At 42.9% G+C, this 18,604-nt stretch overlaps 1 protein-coding gene across 4 annotated transcripts in view; it reads left to right on the plus strand.

The window, feature by feature from the left end:
• The window catches only part of LOC122542133 (voltage-gated potassium channel KCNC1-like), a 78,045-nt gene that overhangs the window by 12,307 nt on the left and 47,134 nt on the right, over positions 1 to 18,604 (plus strand). For 3 of the 4 annotated variants that reach the window (XM_087978242.1, XM_087978244.1, XM_087978245.1), the window contains exon 3: positions 16,885 to 16,908. The exons of the other annotated variant lie outside the window; for it this stretch is intronic. In XM_087978242.1, coding sequence (XP_087834368.1) covers positions 16,885 to 16,908 — 24 coding nt within the window. The remainder of the gene's footprint in view (positions 1 to 16,884; positions 16,909 to 18,604) is intronic. 4 annotated transcript variants of the gene reach the window in all.

The raw sequence follows: 18,604 nt of genomic DNA on the forward strand, positions 1-18,604 counted from the left end.
AGGGAGTTTGTTATCAGAATGGTTTGTTACAGCTCGCCTCTGATCTGCTGTAGTAACAAATTGAACATAGACCCAAGGGCTCGATTTGAGTGAGATTTGGTCATTGATTCACAAAATCGACTGGATCTAACTCCAAAACTGATGCAATATGTAGCTGAAGCAGAAGAGGTCTCTTTAATGTTCTGGCCAATATTCATGGCCAAAACCAACGTCATTTAGGAAGAAAATCATCTGGATGTTTTAACTTTGCTGCTTACGGGGGCAGGGTGGTAATTCCCTCCTCAGGCGACTGTCTATGTGGAGTTTGCGCATTTTCCCCGTGTCTGTGTGGGTTTCCTCCGGGTGCTCTGTTTTCCCCCCACAATCCAAAGATGCGCAGGTTCGGGTGGGTTGGCCATGGGAGGATGTGCAGGCTAGGTGGCCGTGGGGAATGCAGGGTTACGGTGGTGGGATGCCCTTCAGAGGGCTGGTGTGAGCCTGACGGGCTGAATGGCCTGCTACATGCTGTCGGGATTCTATGTTTGTGGGAGCTTGCTGTGCATCATTTACATCATTTTGAAAGCAATTAATTGGGACTTTGAAACACCGTGAGGTCCTGAATAGTGTTTTGTAAATGTAAATCTTTAAGTGGGTTCACAAGAAAATCTCTGTCTCCCTTGAGTTTTCCCATTATATTGTCAATCTAACCCTCATTTAAGCAAGTTTCTTTCTGGTCGGTGCAGAATCCAGTGCAGAAATTCTTTCTCTCTCTCTCCTCCTCCTCCTCCCCTGCAAATACAACAATTTGTAAAATGACAACATCACTGGCCACGTGAATCCAGAAACAACTTCTGCTCCCAGCCTCCTCCATTGCCTTGTTCAGCCTTGGAAAATAAATTATTCTGGATGATAATGTGTGGGTGGGAGTTATTCAGGGAACAGAGCACTGCTTGGCTTGTGACCTGGTGCTGCAGCATCAGTGCTGTCTTGCAACAAAAACAGAAGTTGCTGGATAAGCTCAGCAGGTCTGGCAGCACCTGTAAAGAGAAATCAGAGTTAACGTCTCAGGTCCATTGACCCTCAGGACATTCTGAGGAAGGGTCACTCAGCCCCAAACATTAATTTTGATTTCTTTAAAATTTTCAGTGTGTATTCTATGTATAAATGGTGAGCACCGGCCTCTGGAGGTTTAGAGTTGAAAGGTGATCCTGCTGAGCTTTTCCAGCAACATCTGTTTTTGTTTCTGACTTACAGCATCCGCAGTATTTTTGGGTTTTAGTGCTGTCTCACTCCTGGGATCACACTGTGCCATCTGATTATCCCTCCCCTACCCCAAGCCCTTGCACTCACCTTAAGCTTCACAATCACAGCCACTGTGGTCATCCATGAATCCCTGCAGAGCATCCACAAATAGAACAGCCTGTGATTATATTCTATGAAATAACTGCTATGTTTATCCTGAGCTATCCCTGTGCACAAAACAGAGAAGCCCTGACCTCAACCACAAGCCATTCTGGGTTGGAAATACACCTCCATCCATTCACCGTCATTGGGTCAAAATCCTGGAACTAATCCCCCCTCAAACAGCACTGTAGGTTGCCCAGGAATGTGCAGGTTAGGGTGGATTGACCATACTAAATCGCCCATAATGCCCAGGGATGTGCAGGTTAGGGTGGATTGACCATACTAAATTGCCCATAATGCCCAGGGATGTGCAGGTTAGGGTGGATTGACCATACTAAATCGCCCATAATGCCCAGGGATGTGCAGGTTAGGGTGGATTGACCATACTAAATCGCCCATAATGCCCAGGAATGTGCAGGTTAGGGTGGATTGACCATACTAAATCGCCCATAATGCCCAGGGATGTGCAGGTTGGGGTGGATTGACCATACTAAATCGCCCATAATGCCCAGGGATGTGCAGGCTCGGTGGGTTAGCCATGGGAAAATGTAGTGTTACTGGGATAATGTTGGGTCTGGGTGGGATGCTGTTTGGAGGGTTGGTGACCTCGATGTGCCGAATGGCCTACTCCTACACTGCAGGTTTCTATGGGGATGCTTGATGACCGGCACAGACACTATGGGCAGGAGGCAATCTTAATATTGGTTCCTTGCATTGTCAGCATTCCTTAATCCTGTTCAAGAAGGCAGATCACCATCACTTTCTCCAGGGGCAATAAATGATGGCTCAGTCATTGCCTACATCCCACAAAAATAAAATAAAATTTTCAGTATGTATTCTATGTATAAATGGGGAGCACCGGTCTCTGGAGAGTTTAGAGTTGAAAGGTGATCCTTTTGTAATATACATGATTCTGAGGGACTTGTGGATGTTGAGAGACTATTGCTCCTGCCTTGGGAGTCAGAGTCACTGTTAGGTGGGGGTCAACAATTTCACACTACAGCGAGGGGAATTTCCTTTGTTCAGAGGGTTGTAAGTCTTTCTATCCTAGAGGGCTCCCCCAAATATTTGGAATTTATATTAATCCAAGGATGAGACTTGTCGGTTTTGGGAGCAAGGCAGGAAGGTGAAATTGTGATCAGTTGAACTCTGACTGAATAGCAGAACAGTATAGAGGGGCCAAATGGCAGCAGTAGCATCTACTTCTGAAGAAAAGGCTATGTGTACCTTATTAGGAATACAAGTAGTGGTACATATTACAGGACATGTAGCCTACATACAGTAGGAAATATGCATCTGCATGTGATTGGAGAATAACAGCCTTTTTTTACATTATAGGGGGGAACAAACATGTTGCACATTAAGAGAAAACGATTGTGTATATCCTAGAGAAGAGTAACCTCTGTGTATATTGTGGCCTCTGTTTGCGTTGTACGACATATAAGCCCCTGTGTATATTTATAATTTTTGCAGCCATAACATAACATTGATTGGACAATGTTCAGCACTTTCCTCAGATGCAGCAACAGTCTGTCCAAACACAGTGAGCCCAGGGTAGCATCCAACCTTAGGCTGACAGTGTCAATTAACATTTGCACCACATAAGTGCCAGGCAATGATCATTTCCAGCAAGAGAGCATCTAAGCATCACCCCTCTAACATTCATTGGCATCGCCAGCACTGAAACCTCCTCGTCCATCAGCATCCTGGGGATTACCATTGACTAGAAACTGAACTGGATCAGCCATTTCAACAACACTGACTACAAGTGCAGGTCAGAGGACAGGAATCACTGGATTAATTTAGGATATCTGGTCAGTGTGGATTGTTTGGATGAAAGGGTTTGTTTCCGTGCTGTACATCTCTGTGACTGTTATGTGTACTCACCTCCTGACACCCCAAAGCTTGTCCACCATCTACCAGACACCAATTTAGGAGTGTGGTGGAATACTTCCCATTTGCCTGGATGGGGGGGCAGCTCCAACAACACGCACTGCACCTGAATGCTAACCTTTTGCAATTCATGTGTAAGGACATGAACCCTAGTATTCTGCAGTCTCTCTCCATTTAAATAATATGCTGATTTTACTCTTGCTGTCGAAGTGAATAACCTCACATTTTCCTACCTTAGATCCCAGCTGCAATTTCATTTTGCTCATTTATGTAACTTATCACCATCCCTTTGTTGACTCGGACCTTCTCTGCATTTGCCTCTTTATTATATTATCAGCAACATTTGGCTGCATTAGAGTTGCTCTGGTCATCCAAGTCATTAATGTAGATGGTAAATAGTTGAGGCAATAGGTCAGGGGGTCCCTTTAGCATTTCACACTTTATAGTTTGCCACCCTACAAATGACCCATTGCTTCCAGTTTGTTATTTTCGGTTGGTTAGACATTCCTTTGTCCATGCTAAAACAACCACAGGCTTTCATTGTGTCCAGTAATCTTCTATGTGGGACTTTATTGAATGGCTTTTGTTAATGTGGTTGACTCTTAGCTGTCCTCTGGGTAATTAGGGACGGGAAATAAATGCTTAGCCAGTGATACCCTCATCCTGTGAATGAATTTTAAATCCATATGCACTACATCTACTGATTGCATGCTATCCAATGTTGCACCCTCAAAGAACTCTAACAAAAATATCAAACATGCATTCCCATTCATACAATCGGGCAGATATAACTTGGTTTTGTCATGGATTTCTTAATGTTCTATGCCACTGCAATCATAATAATGGTTTCTGGCATTGCCAGAATTATTTATTACTTGCTGGACCTGCATACTAATTTTCTACCATTCATACATGAGGCCACCTGAACTCTGAAGTACTCTGAACTTTCTCTCCATTTCGATAATAAGATGTCTTTCTGTTGCCCTCACATTAAACTTCATCTGCTAAGTTGTGGCTCATTCACCTAACCTATCCATATCCATTTGTAAATTTTCTCATTTCTTCATTGCAACTTATTTTCTCACTGACTTTAGTGTCTCATGCAAATGTGGGTCTAGTACGTTGTATCCCTGTGTCTGAGTCGTTAATGCAGATTGGAAATAGTTGGGGCCTGAGGATCAAACTCTGTGGCACCCCACTAGTTTTGAAAGATTAAAATCATTACATTTATTGCCTCTGCAGCCACTTCTATTAAGGGGCTCAGGTAAATAATTCGTTGAAGTTTGCCTCACATATAGACAGGTTGGTTAAAAAGGAGTTTGACACACTTGCCTTCATTGCTAAATTCTTTGAATAGAGAGTTGGGACATTATGTTAAGGTTGCACAGGAGAGACCTCTTCTGGAATACTGTGTGCAGTTCTGATCCCCCAGTTATGGGAAGGATATTATTAAGCTAGAGGGGGTTCAGAAGCGATTTACCAAGATGTTGCCGGGTATGGAAAATTTGAGTTATAAAGAAAGACTGGATAGGCTGGGACGTTTTCACTGGAGTGTAGGAGGTTGAGAGGCGACCTGACAAAAGTTTATAAAATAGTAAGAGATATAGATAGAGTTAATGGTAGTTGTCTTTTCTCAAGGATGGGGGATTTCGAGACTAAGGGGCACATTTTTAAGGTGAGAGCAGAGAGATTTGAAAACGACATGAGCAACAATTTTTTACACAAGAGGGTGGGTCATGTGTGGAATGAACTTCCCGAGGAAGTGGTAGATGTGGGTACAATTACAACATTTAAGAGACATTTGGATAAGTACATGTATAGAAAAAGTTTGGAGGTATATGGGCCAGGAGCAGGCAGGTGGGACTAGGTTTAGTTTGGGATTATGTTCGGCATGGACTGGTTGGACCGAACGGTCTGTTTCTGTCTCTATGACTCTAAGTTGCAGGCTGCCAGATCTATGGAATGTGTTAGCTTTCAGCCTAGTCCTTTATTTCTTGTGATGATATTTTTATGTTTTTCCCTTCCTTTCTCCCGAACATTTCTGCGTTAATGGGATCCTTTTAATTTGCTTGTTTAAAGTATCTGCTTGCATCCCTTCTTAAATCCTAATCTCATTCACTAAAAAAACGCTTAATTTAGCTACTCTCTTCCTTTTAGTTTGCTCGTCAACATTTTTCCTGTCTATTTTGCCTGTTTACTGTCATGATGTATTTTCACTTGTTTTAAATATTCTTTTGCTTCTTAAATGTTCACTACCACTAACCATTGCAAAATTGTATGACCTTTTTTTAAAGACTTGATTCAATCTGTAACATTGTTGATTGACTATAGATTATTCATTCATCTCAGAGTGTCCTTTTCATTTTCTCAGTGGAATGAACCTTTATTAATAATGTTGAAATACCTTGTTCAATGTTTGCTGCTGCATCACTACCATTTACCGTTTAATCTGTTTCCCAGTTCACTTTAGTCAATTCCATCTTCATATCTTTGTAATTACTTTTGTTTAAGTTTAGAATATAAGGAGACCTTTTGACACAGTAAATGGCATTCCTACCTCTGACTGTGACGCACCAGGTTTGAATTCCACTCCTGAACCTGAGACTGCAGAAGGTGCGTTTATTATACAGCTGAACAGGTTAATTATCGACCTGCAAATTCCTCCAATATAGCTTTTGTAATGATCATAACAAGGTCAGCCATATGGACCTCATAGAGTTGGAGTTCCCTGATTGGGGCTGTTAATCTGGTCCAGTCAGGGAGCCCTGGCTAACAGGAGTGTCAGACATCCTGTTCACACTGGGAGCTAGCTCTGAGGGAGCTGGATCAATGTCAAGGACTCTCCCCATGTAAATAAAGGCTGACTTAGTGGTGGGATACCAGCTCTGTGGGGTCATTTCAGTGGTGATGGGAGTGGGATTGATAATGCAACCATGCAAATGCACCCACTAGTTGAAGCCCAACTGGACTTTAAAAAGGCACTACATTTGACTCTGTCATTGGAAAATGAAACAAGTATGGATACATGGATAGGAAAGGCGTTGAAGGATATGAGCTACGTGTAGGGAAATGGGGTTAGTGTGGATGGACGGCATGGACCAGTTTGGGCCAAAGGGCCTATCTCCATGCTGTAGGACCCTATGACTCTCTATGAGTCTAAGTGGGGCATATGAGTTAAAAGGAATGCCAATGGAAGTGGACACCCTCGCCAGTCTGACTGAGCTTGGGGAAACACCACTTCAGTGAAGGCAATTGCAAAGCCTCACACAGGACATGTCCTGAACAGAGGGACTCCAGATCAGCCCACAGCAAAACAATGCCAAGCCTTGACCAAATGGTTAAAATTATTTTCAGGATCTGGGCCAGCAAGCTATTATAGTTGTTGTCGGTATGCAGACGTGAGACAGCAGAGGAGTTCCATTAGACCTAAATGGAGTAAAGAACTCACCGGCCGATATGCAGGAGAGTGCACACCCCAGAAAGTCCACCTACATCTGATTTGAAACAGTTAAATTGCTTAGGAACATCTAAGTCAGAACCAATCCAAATAAACGTCTGGTTGAATGGTTACCAACGGCTGATATTGGTGTGGATGTTTCAGTGATCGCAGAAACAGTCTTTAGCTAAATTTGCTCTGGACATTTGAGTCCAGTGTTTGCTCAATATCTCAGCTAGACTGAGAACCTACAATAAAGGGGGAGCCTTTACAGATTAATGGTACAACTCGGTTTCAGTCTCTTAAAAGAAGCAGCTGGTTCAGTTCCCACTGATTATAGTAAAAGGCTTGGGCTCAAACTTGATGGTGCGAAATTAGTTGAGAAAAATTCGCCTAAATTGGTACAACATTTTTCAGTTCGAAAATGGTTGCCTGAGTGAAGTCCTCATTAAATCCTGGAAGGTCTATGGACAATCAGAGGAGCCAAGGCCGCCTTGCATGGTGACCAGGAAGCAGTTCTTTGATTGTGTGAGGCCCACCCAGTACCATTTGCCTTATGGGCAAAGTTAGACGCAGCATCAAGAGGCTGGAAAGGGAAGGAATCATTGAACCAGTCCGGGTTGTGGAGTGGGCAGCATGGGTCAGACGGGTTGTGAAGCTCAATGGGTCAGTTCAATTTTGTGAGGATTTTAAACCAATGGTAAACTGCTTTTCCCAACTGGATAATTACTCAGTCCCTCGCATAGAGGATTCATAAGCAATGCTGGACATGAGCCATGTGTACTTGCAATTGTGGATAGATGAGGATTCCCTGAAGTAAGCTACAATTAATACCCATAAGGGTTTTTATCAATACATGAGACTGCCATGTAGGGTATCATCAGCCTGTGCCATTTTTCAGCGGACGAAGGAGAACATTTTACAAGGTCTGCCCCAGATCGCCATTTATCTTGATGACGTGCTAATAACAGGGAAGGCAATAAGGATCACTTAGAGAACTTGGATATAGTCCTTATGAGTTTCTCCCAGGCAGGCATATGCCTTAGAAGGGAAAAATGTGTGTTCCAGGCACTCCAAGTGACCTAGGCTCCCAAGTCTGTATGGGAGCTTAGGTCTTTCCTTGGGCTGGTAAATTATTATGGAAGGTTCATACATAACCTGGCTTCCATCCTGTCACCTTTGAAAAAAAGGGTCAGCATTGGAAATGGTCATGTAACCAAGACTTTCAGGGAAATGAAAAAACAGCTATCATCCTCCAAGGTGTTGGCACCCGATAAGTCTACGTGATGCCTCCCTGTCTGGACTTGGGACTATTGGGGCTATATTAGCTCAGAGGTGGCCCAATGGAGAGAGATGTCTGGTAGCGTATGCATCTAGAACTTTGGCTAATGCATAGCGTAATATACTCAGAGAGCAAAGGGAGGTTTGCTGGTCATATTTGGAGTCAGAAAGTTTCACCAGTACCTTTACAGATATAAATTTGTAATAATAACAGCCCACAAACCTCTGCTGGGTCTATTTAAAGAGGACAAGGTAGTGCCATCCAAGGCCTCAGGCTGAACTCAGTGGTAGGCTGTAATACTAAGAATGTATAGTTGGAACACTGAGGCCAAGTAGCAAGTGTAAACACATTGACCCACCTCCCACTGGAAGAGTCCATAATGGCTTTAAATGTTCTGGACACACTTCCAGCCACAGATGACAGTATCAAACTTTAGATGCAGAAAGATCCAGGCCTGGCAAAACTGAAGCAGCTGGTGGTGATGGGGAAGCCAAAAGGTTGTCACAACCAGAATTGAAACCTTTCCGAACCTGGAGAGACCAGATCACCGTCGAGAACTACACGTTATTATGGGGAGTGAGAGTGATTGACTCGAGCAAAGGTTGCTGCCAGATACTGGCTGAGCTCCATCAAGGTCATCCAGGGGTTTCCAAAAAGAAGATGTTGGTGAGAAGTTATGTCTGGTGGCCAGGATTGGATGCAGACATAGCCGCATTGGTGGGACAGTGCCAGAGTGCCAACAAGGACAAAAAAATTACCCCCATGTTTGTGGGAGTGGCGGGGTAAACCCTGGACTCGGTTGCATGTCAACTATGCAGGTCCTTATATGGGCTTACTGTTCTTAGTGGTTGTGGATATTCACTTCGTGTGGCTGGACATGAATAGAGTTTGTTCGACAAACTTAGGGATGACAATATAAAAGCTTTTATAATGCATGGACTCCCTGAAGTGTTGGTAACTGATAAAAGGCAATCGTTTACCAGCAGGGAATTTGAGTATTTCTTAAAGTCAAATAAGTATTCAACACATAAGGACAGCACCATACCATCCATCATCCAATGGTCTGGCAGAAAGAGCAGTCCAAACCTTGAAGGCAGGCTTAAAGAAACAGCCTACAGCTTCACTCGATACCAGAAGGGGCGGCACGGTGGCTCAGTGGTTAGCACGCTGTCTCACAGCGCCAGGGACCCAGGTTTGATTCCAGCCTTGGCCGACTGTCTGTGTGGAGTTTGCACATTCTCCCCGTGTATGCGTGGGTTTCCTCCGGGTGCTCCGGTTTCCTCCCACAGTCCAAAGATGTGCAGGTCAGGTGAATTGGCCGTGCTAAATTGCCCGTAGTGTTAGGTGCATTAGTCAGAGGGAAGTGGGTCTGGGTGGGTTGCTCTTCAGAGGGTGGATGTGGACTGGTTGGGCCGAAGGGCCTGTTTTCACACTGTAGGGAATCTAATCCAATCAAACTGTCCCGTTCCTATTTGGTTTTAGCACCACCCCTCATGCAACTACAGGGATAGCTCCAGCAGAGTTGCTGATGGGGAGAAGACTCTACACCAGGTTAAATCTGATCTTTCCAGACCTGGGAGGGTGTAGGGTGAAACTGTATCAGGATCATCAATGCTGGACACGAGACTCCGCTAAGCGAGAGAGACAGTTTACTTCAGGAGATGAAGTTAGGTGTAGGAGTCTCGGGAATGGCTCCGCATAGGTAAGAGGCTTGGTCGACACGAGGTCAGGTCCAGTGACGTGTATAACGTTTGGGTAGGTGTGACAATCCTGAAGAAGCATGAGGACCATATTAAAGCTGCAAACTCATAAACGACGCAGGGAAAAATCCTACCCGGCTCCTCGACAGCTTTTCTGACTGATGCGGAACCTGTGGGTTCTCCCTCTCCATGAAGCATTGAAGATATCTCGGAATTGGAGAGGAACACAGTGGATGTTGCTGCCCTGATGCCTTTGCCACCTGAAGAGCAGAAAGAATTTCTTCCGAGATGCTCCAGGCAGAAGAGGGAGCTCCTGTATGTTACACACCGCCCACGTCAGAGGCACAGTCAGAGGAACCTGACCCAATGCTAAAACACCCCAAGGAGGAGTTACAAAAAAGGAAAGTACTGGCCTATATCCTCCCACTCAGAGGGAAAGGGATGTAGTGATTGTAATGAGGTCGACCATGTGGTCTTTGTAGAATATGAGTTCCCTTATTGGGGCTGTTAATCTGGTCCAATCGGGGGCCCTGGCTGACAGATATAAACAAGAGTGTCAGACATTCTGTTCACTCTGACAGCTGGCTCTGAGGGAACTGGATCAGTGTCAAGGACTCTGCACATGTAAGTAAAGGTGACATGGTGAAGGGTTACAGGCCTCTGCGGAATTATTTCACCTATGACAAGGTGATAAGAGTGAGAGAGCTTCTAGTGAGCCGTTACAGCTGTAGCAATGTCCCCACCAAAAAAAACCCTCTGTACCCAAGTGCAATGCATGAGAATTATCCTCCTCACTTGGAAGAACCACTTGAAAGAGAGAGAGGGTAACACTGACATTTCTCACGCTCGAACTGAAAGTGAAATACTATCATGTTATGATCATTCTTCCTTTGAGAATCCTTTACAATGAAATCATTAATTAATCCTGTCTCATTGCACTATCAGATATAATTTAGTCTATTTACTAATTGTTTCTACAACATAGCGTTCTCAGAAAATGGCCTAAAACATTCAATAAATTTGTCGTTGAGGCAACCTTTGCCCCTTTAGTTTGTCTAATTTATGTGATGACCCAGAATTATCCAGTACCATCTTACAGGTCCCATTATTTCTTGAAGTATCCTCTGTCCTTCATGTGGCTTCTATTATGTGACCTACAAATCACTCCAATCAGTGATTCTTTCCTTTGCTATTTTTTATCTTTACCGAAACTGATTCAACCGCTTGACCCTCTGAACCAAGATCATGTCTCACTATCATAGTGGTCTCAGTAATTACCAACCTGCCTGTCTAACCTCTCTCCCTTTCTGTTTTGCCTTTCAAAGTGTTAAGTACCCCTGAATATCCATACCATGCTTTGGTCACCTTGCAACCATGTCTCTATAATAGCTATCAGGCCAAACATATTTATTTATAATTATGCTATCTATTTATTTATCTTGTTATAATTGCTACATAAAAAGAGTGGTGTTGGGGGGAGGCGGGGGGTGGTGTGGCGGAATCCTTGTGTATATTTAAGGCTGAGATCAATAGATTCCTTATCAGTTGAGGAATTATGGGGGAAGGGCAGGAAAGTGGATGTGGGGAATGTTGGATTAAACATGATCCTATTGAACGATAGAGTAGAACTGAGGGGCCGAATGGCTTCCTTTCGTTCCTATTTCTTATGGTCTTACGTCTAAAAGAGCTTTTGATTCTGAGTTCTTGCAATTTTCTTTAAGATTATTGGTTGTCGCAGTCTTGTGTCTGTATGTTCCTTACCTTCCTAGTCCCATTCTCTGTCTCAGAAGTCACACAGCACCAGATTATAGTCCAACAGGTTTATTTGAAATCACATCACCTGATGAAGGAGCAGTGCTCAAAAAGCTTGTGATTTCAAATAAACCTGTTGGACTTTAACCTGGTGTCCTGTGACTTCTGACTTTGTCCAGCCCACACCATTCTCACTATGATTATCCATATCACAATACTCCTTGACCTTTTGCTTGAATTTTCTAAATTTGTTCTCACTTGTACCACACCCCACACCACAGATCCATGCTATTTAGTGAAAAACTTTCTCTATTGACTTTTCCCAGAAGGTTTGTGACGAAGTGGTTCAAATTAAATAGACATACGAGCATATAACATAGGAACTGAAGAGGCCATTCAGCCCCTTGAATCAGCTCTGCCATTCAATAAGATCATGTCTGATCTGTTTATGTTTGAGTACCCCGCTCCCACCTATTCCTGATGACCTCCCTAACAGGAATCTGACCACAGTCACCTCAAATACTTGAATTGGACCCCGATCACTGTCTTCCAAATTCCTGAGTTCCACTGTCTCAGAGAAAAAAGTCTTCTCTGTCCAAAAAGGACAATCTCTAATTTTACTTCTGTGGCCCCTAATATTAGAATCAACCATAAAAGGAGATATCTGGTACAGGTTGCTCTGTTTTTGAATCATTCTTTCATGGGATGTAGTCATCACGGGACACCAGCACATCTCTAATTGCCCTTGAAGTGATTTCAGAGGGCCCAAGAGTCAACCACATTGTTGTGAGTCTGGAGTCATATGTAGACCAGACCAGGTAAGGATGGCAGATTTCCTTCCCTGAAGAGCATTAGTGAACCAGATGGGGTTTTTATGACATCCTACATTCAAGAAGGTTCTATTAAATTGGAAGATGGCAAATATACCTCCTTCACTCAAAAGGGGAAGGAGGCAGAAAGCAGGAAACTATGGGCCAGTTGGCTTAACATATGTCACAGGGAAGATGTTAGAAACTCTTAATAGAAATGTCATATTAGGGCCTAAGACTAGCTTAAGGTAACTAGGCAGAGCCAGCGCGGTTTTGTGAAATGTATATCATGTCTAACCAATTTATAGGTATTTTTGAATAAGTAACATGTGTAGATAAAAGGGGAACTGGTAGATGTAATGTACTTAGATTTCCAAAGAGCATTTGATAAGGTGCCTATTCAAAGGCTATTGCGGAAAGTAAAAGTTCAAGGAGCAGCAAAGTGGCATGGAGAGAAGGTTGGCTGGCTAACTAGAAACAGAAAGAAAGCATGAGAGGGTAATCTTCTGGTTGACTAATGTAACGATTGGTGTACCATGTAGATCAGTGCTGGGGCCTCAACTATTAACAATGAACACAAATGAAAGAGCCAAAGATATGGTCACTACATTTGCTGATGACACAGATGTAGGAAAGTAAGTTGTGAAGAGAATGTAAGGATTCTATAATGAGATATAAATAGATTAGGTGGGTGGGCAAATATCTGTAAATGGAGTAATACGTGGGAAAATGTAAAATTGCTAATTTTGACAGGAAGAATAATTGAGCAGCATATGACTGAAATAATCAGAAATTGCAGAGCTCAGAGATGCAGAGACATCTTGGTGCCCTCATAGATGAATTGCAAAAGGTACAACAAGTAATTAAGTAAAGTTCTTAAATCGAAAGCTCTCATTTATCTCAAACGCAATTGAATATAAGTGGAGGAAGGTTGTGTTTTATTTATTCAGGGCGTTGGTGATACTACATCTGGAGTATAATGTATAGTATTAGTCTCCTTATTTAATTTGATTTGATTTGATTTAATTTATTGTTGTCACATGTACCTAAGTGCAGTGAAAAGTTTTGTTTTGCGAGCAGTACAAACAGATCATAGCAAACAAAAACATTCAGGTCATAGGGTGCTTAGACAGAGTGTTGCATTCAGGTTACACTGCACAGAAAATGCACAAAGCAACATCAGCATTATTTAAAATTAGAGATGTTTACATTGTTATTAGGAAGGAAATGAATGTCTTGTAGGCAGTTCAGAGAAGGTTTCTTGGACTAATACCTAGAAAGGGCAGTTTGTTTTATGTGGATTGGTTAGTCCGGTTCATTGTTAGTGTGGAGATCGTGGTGCTGGTAAAGCACAGGCGGTCAGGTATCTGAGGAGCAGGAGAATCGACATTTCAGGCAAGAGCCCTTCCATCAGGAACCACCATTGTTGGTGTGCTTGAGTTTAAAAGAACAAGAGGCAACGTAATTGAGACAAGAACAGGGAGGGCTTGACAGAATAGGTGGGGAGAGGATGTTTCCTCTTGTGGGAGAGTCTAGAACTCGGAGCCATCATTTAAAAATAAGACATTGCCCATTTAAGACAGATGAGGAGAAATTTTCTTTCACGAGTCTTTGAAACCCTCTTACTCCAAATGTGGTTATTTTTAAGGCAGAGCAGTGAGATTTTTGATAAGTAGTGGGGAATGGGAGGGGGGAGGTGGGGAGGGTGGGGTGAAAGGTTGTCAGGGATCAGTGAGAACTTGCAGTGATCAAATCAGCCACAATCTTATAGAATGGCAGAGAAAGCTTGAGGGGTTGAATATGCTTAATTTTCATACTATTATATCAGTGTTTCCCTCCTGTATACTTTACTAGTTAAATTCTTTGACTCATGTGTTTTATTTTGGAATTGTCTGTTAACAAAGATTTCACACTCTAAGGAAGTAACAGCTCTTGTGTATATTATAGCAATCCTTCTGTATACTGGGGAGAGTATACATCCATTGTTTATATTACCGAGAATAGCAGTTCATGTCTATTTGTGGCGAATCAAACTTACCTTGCACATTGTGGACAGAAACACTCTCTGTGTATTTCACACAGAATAACAATGTCTGTGTCTATTGTTGAGAAACTTAGTCCATGTGTATGTTACAGGGTATAGAGTCATAGCTATGTACAGCACGGAAACAGACCCTTTGGTCCAACTTGTCCATATTCCAAAGAATAAAATGTCTTCTATATATTGCGGAAAATAACAGTACCTGTAATGTACTGTCAAGAATAGCATATATATTGCAGAGAAAATGCTGTCCTGTCTATTGTGGAAAGCCTTAGTCCTTGTGTGTATTACACGGAATAGCAGTCCCTGTATATATTGTGAAAACGAGTAGTCCTTGTGTATACCATGCAGAATTACAGTCTGTTTGTATTGTTGTAAAAAGCAGTCCTTGTGAATATTCTGGACAATAGCGATATCTATCTATCATATGCTAAATAGCAGTCAGTGGAAAATAATGATCCCTCTGTATATTATAGAGAAGAGCAGTCTAATTTGTTGAGAATAGCAGTTGCTGTGTAGAAAGTATATTCTGAAGGATAGTAGATCCAGTGCATTTTGAGGAGAACGCAGTCCCTGTGTATATCATGGAGAATAGCTGCACTTGTGGTATACTGTGGAGAATTTCACTGTGTGCACTGTGGAAAATAATAGTCCCTATGTACATTATGGAAACCAGTAGTGCTCTTGTATCTTGTAGGAAATAGCAGTCTCTGTGTATACAGCGGAGAGCAGCAGACTATGTGTATATTACGAAGAACAGCAGTGAATGTGTAGAGTGGAAACTGGCAGCCTCCTTGTATATGGTGGAGCATAGCAGTCCTTGTGTAAATGTCAAGTCATAATAGCTCTGTAAGATGTTCTGCCGATGGAGAGAGACGATTGGTGGTGATGGCCACCACACTTCAGGTGAGGGGCAAAGTTAAGATCCTTAGGTATACGGTGGTGAATAGCAAACCCTGTGTATGTTGCAGGAAATAGCAGTCCCTGGGTATGTATTTATGAAGGCAAGTGGAATTTTGCTTGGAGTTTAAACATTAACAAGTCATGTTGAAACTATACAGGTTGTTGGTCCCTGCATTTAAAAAAGGATAACATACATTGGACTCAGCTCAAAAGAGATTCACAAAGCTCCTTCTTCAGATGTGGTTTCCTTAATGAGAGCAATTAGACAGGTTAGGCCTTTATTCATTAAAGTTTATAAGAATGGAGGGTGATCTTATTGAAACAAGATGCTAACTGGGCTTGCCAGAGTCATAGAATCCCTATAGTGTGGAAGCAGGCCATTCAGCCCATCAAGTCCACACCAACACTCTGCAGAACATCCCACCCAGACCCAACCCTATTCCTGTAACCTTGCATTCCCCTTGGCTAATCCACCTAACCTACACAACCCTGGGCACATGGTCAATCTACTTGACCTGCGTACCTTTAGACTGTGGGAGGAAACTCACGCAGACATGGGGAGAATGTGCAAACTCCACACAGACAGTCACCCGAGGCTGGAATTGAACCCGGGTCCCTGGTGTTGTGAGGCAGCAGTGCTAACCACTGAGCCACTGTGCTGCCCCAGGTGCTGTGCCGGCCCACAAAGATATTTCCACTAATGGGGGGCTTTGGACTAGGGGGCATTCTTACAGAATAGGGAGACACGCATTTCAAACTGAAAAGCAAAGGAATTTTTTCTCCAAGGAGAGAGTGAATGTGTAGAATTCTCTACCTCAGAGAGTTGTGGACGCTAGATCACTGAAACTATTTAAAGAAGAAGGAGGTAGTTGTTGAAATATTGGGGAGTTGAGGGCTATGAGGATCAGCCATGATCTTGTTGAATGGTGGACAGATGAAGGGTGAATAATCTTCTTCTGCCCCTGTTTCTCATGTGCTTTGTATATTGCAGACAAGAGCAGTCTCTATATATGTGGTAGAGAATAGAAGTCCCTGTGTACATTCTGTGGAATAGCACACTGTGGAAAAGAGCCTGTGTGTACTGGGTGAGTAGCAGGTCACGTGTATATGATGGAGAATAGCAGTACATGTAGGACCTTTTGGAGAATTGCAATCCTTGTATACATTGTGGAAAATAGCCATGACTGTGCATTATGTGGAGAATTATGTGCGTTGTGCGTATTATAGAGGTTAATACTGCCTGTATGGAGAATAGCAGTCATAGAGTCACACAGCACGGAAACAGACTGTTTGGTCCAACCAGTCCATGCCGAACATAATTCCAAACTAAACTAGTCCCACCAGCCTATTCATGGCCCATATCCCTCCAAACCTTTCCTATTCATGTACTTATCCAAATGTCTTTTAAATGTTGTAATTGTACCCATATCCACCACTTCCTCAATAAGATCATACCACCCTTTGGGTAAAAAAAATCACCCCCTTGTCTTTTTTAAACCTCTTTTCTCTCACCTTAAAAATGTGCCCACGAGCCTTAAAATTCTCCATCCTAGGGAAAAGACAACTATCATTAACTCTATCTATGCCCCTCATCAATTTATTAACTTCCATAAGGTCGCCCTCTCGATCTCCAAAACTCCAGTGAAAAATGTCCCAGTCTATCCAGCCTTTCTTTATAATTTCAGCCTTCCATACCCAGCAACATCCTGGTAAATCTCTTCTGAAACCTCTCCAGCTTAAAAATATTATCTCTACAACTGGGTGACCCGAAGTGGACACAGTTCTCCGGAAGAGGCCTCACCAATGTCCTGTACAACCTCAACATGGCGTCCCAACTCCTATACTCAACTGAGCAATGAAGGCAAGCGTGCTAAAGCCCTTTTTTACCACCCTATCTGTATGTGATGCAAACTGCAAAGAATGATGTACCTAAACCCCTTGTTCCTTCTGTTTACAACTCTACCCAAGGCCATACCATTAATTGTATAAGTCCCCATCTATACCTCTCATTAATTTACAAATTCTGATAAGGTCACCTCTCCAACTCCTAAGCTCCAGTGAAGAAATGTCCCAACGTATCCAGCCTTTCTCTATAACTCAAACCTTATAGACCCAGCAACATCCTGGTAAATCTCTTCTGAACCTTCTCCAGTTTAATAATATCCTTCCTCTAACTGTGGAGAATTTCAGTCACTGTATATTACAGAGGATAGCAGTGCCTGTGTATATTTGGAGAATAGCAATTCCTGGGCATTCAACACAGAAGCAGACCCTTCGGTCCAACTTGTCCATACTGACAAGATGTCCTGAATAAATCTAGTTCCATTTGCCAGCACCTGGTCATATCCCTCTAAACCCTTCCTATTCATATACCCATCCAGATGCCTTTTAAATGTTGTAATTGTACCAGCCTTCACCACTTCCTCTGGCAGCTCATTCCATACACGCACCACCCTCTGTGTGAAAAAGTTGCCCCTTAGGTCCCTTTTAAATCCCCCCTCATACTGCAGACAATAGCAATCTACATGTGTATTCTGGAGAAGAGCAATTGCTGTATGTACAATGGAACAGCTGTCCCTATGTACAATGCTGGAAATAGCAGCTGAGAACAGTAGTGGTTCCTGTGTATACAGTGGAATGTAACATCCACTGTTTATGGTATATGATGAAGGAGAACTGCTCTCACATTGAATCAGAGAGGTTACATCAGGGAAGCAGGTCATCAGTCTAGAATACGATGAGGTGTTTAGGCATTCTACTGTGTGACGGCTCCTCACAGATGTACAGCAGTTCAGAGCCGATGGAATTTTACTGCAGTATATAGATCTGCTGACGCAGGCACTTCACGCGCTCTGGGCTTTTCATTGTGATCTCTCAGCTCATTAAATCAGGCAGCACTTTCTCTGCTAAATCCCACTTGCAGGCAGCATCACGTTGCGGCTGCTTGAGTTAGTTTCTGCAGAAAGACTAGTGCTTGCCTGGTCCCCTTGGAGTGTAGACTTGGTCAGTACTCAGAAAGCTGAATGAGATGACGAGTGGGAGTTTGCATGCTGTCTGTTTAACATTCCACATTTCAACTGTGATGATATCTGTTACGCTAAACCAGACACACTGGTGAAATATAAGGAAAGACATAGAGTCAGAGTCGTATAGCACAGAAACAGACCCTTCAGTCCAACCAGTCCATGCCGAACATAATTCCAAACTAAACTAGTCCCACCTGCCTGCTCCTGGCCCATATCCCTCCAAACCTTTCCTATTCATGAACGTATCCGCATTTTTTTTCAAAGGTTGTAATTGTGCCTGCGTTTACCACTTCCTCAGTGAGTTCATTCCACACACTAACTACTCTCTGTGCAAAACATTTTGCCCCTCATGTCTTTTTAAAATCTCTCTCCCCTTACC

This window comes from Chiloscyllium plagiosum, unplaced genomic scaffold, assembly GCF_037043375.1.
Source record: "Chiloscyllium plagiosum isolate Xiang-an unplaced genomic scaffold, Cpla_swu_hap1 HiC_scaffold_33, whole genome shotgun sequence".
Taxonomy (NCBI): domain Eukaryota; kingdom Metazoa; phylum Chordata; class Chondrichthyes; order Orectolobiformes; family Hemiscylliidae; genus Chiloscyllium; species Chiloscyllium plagiosum.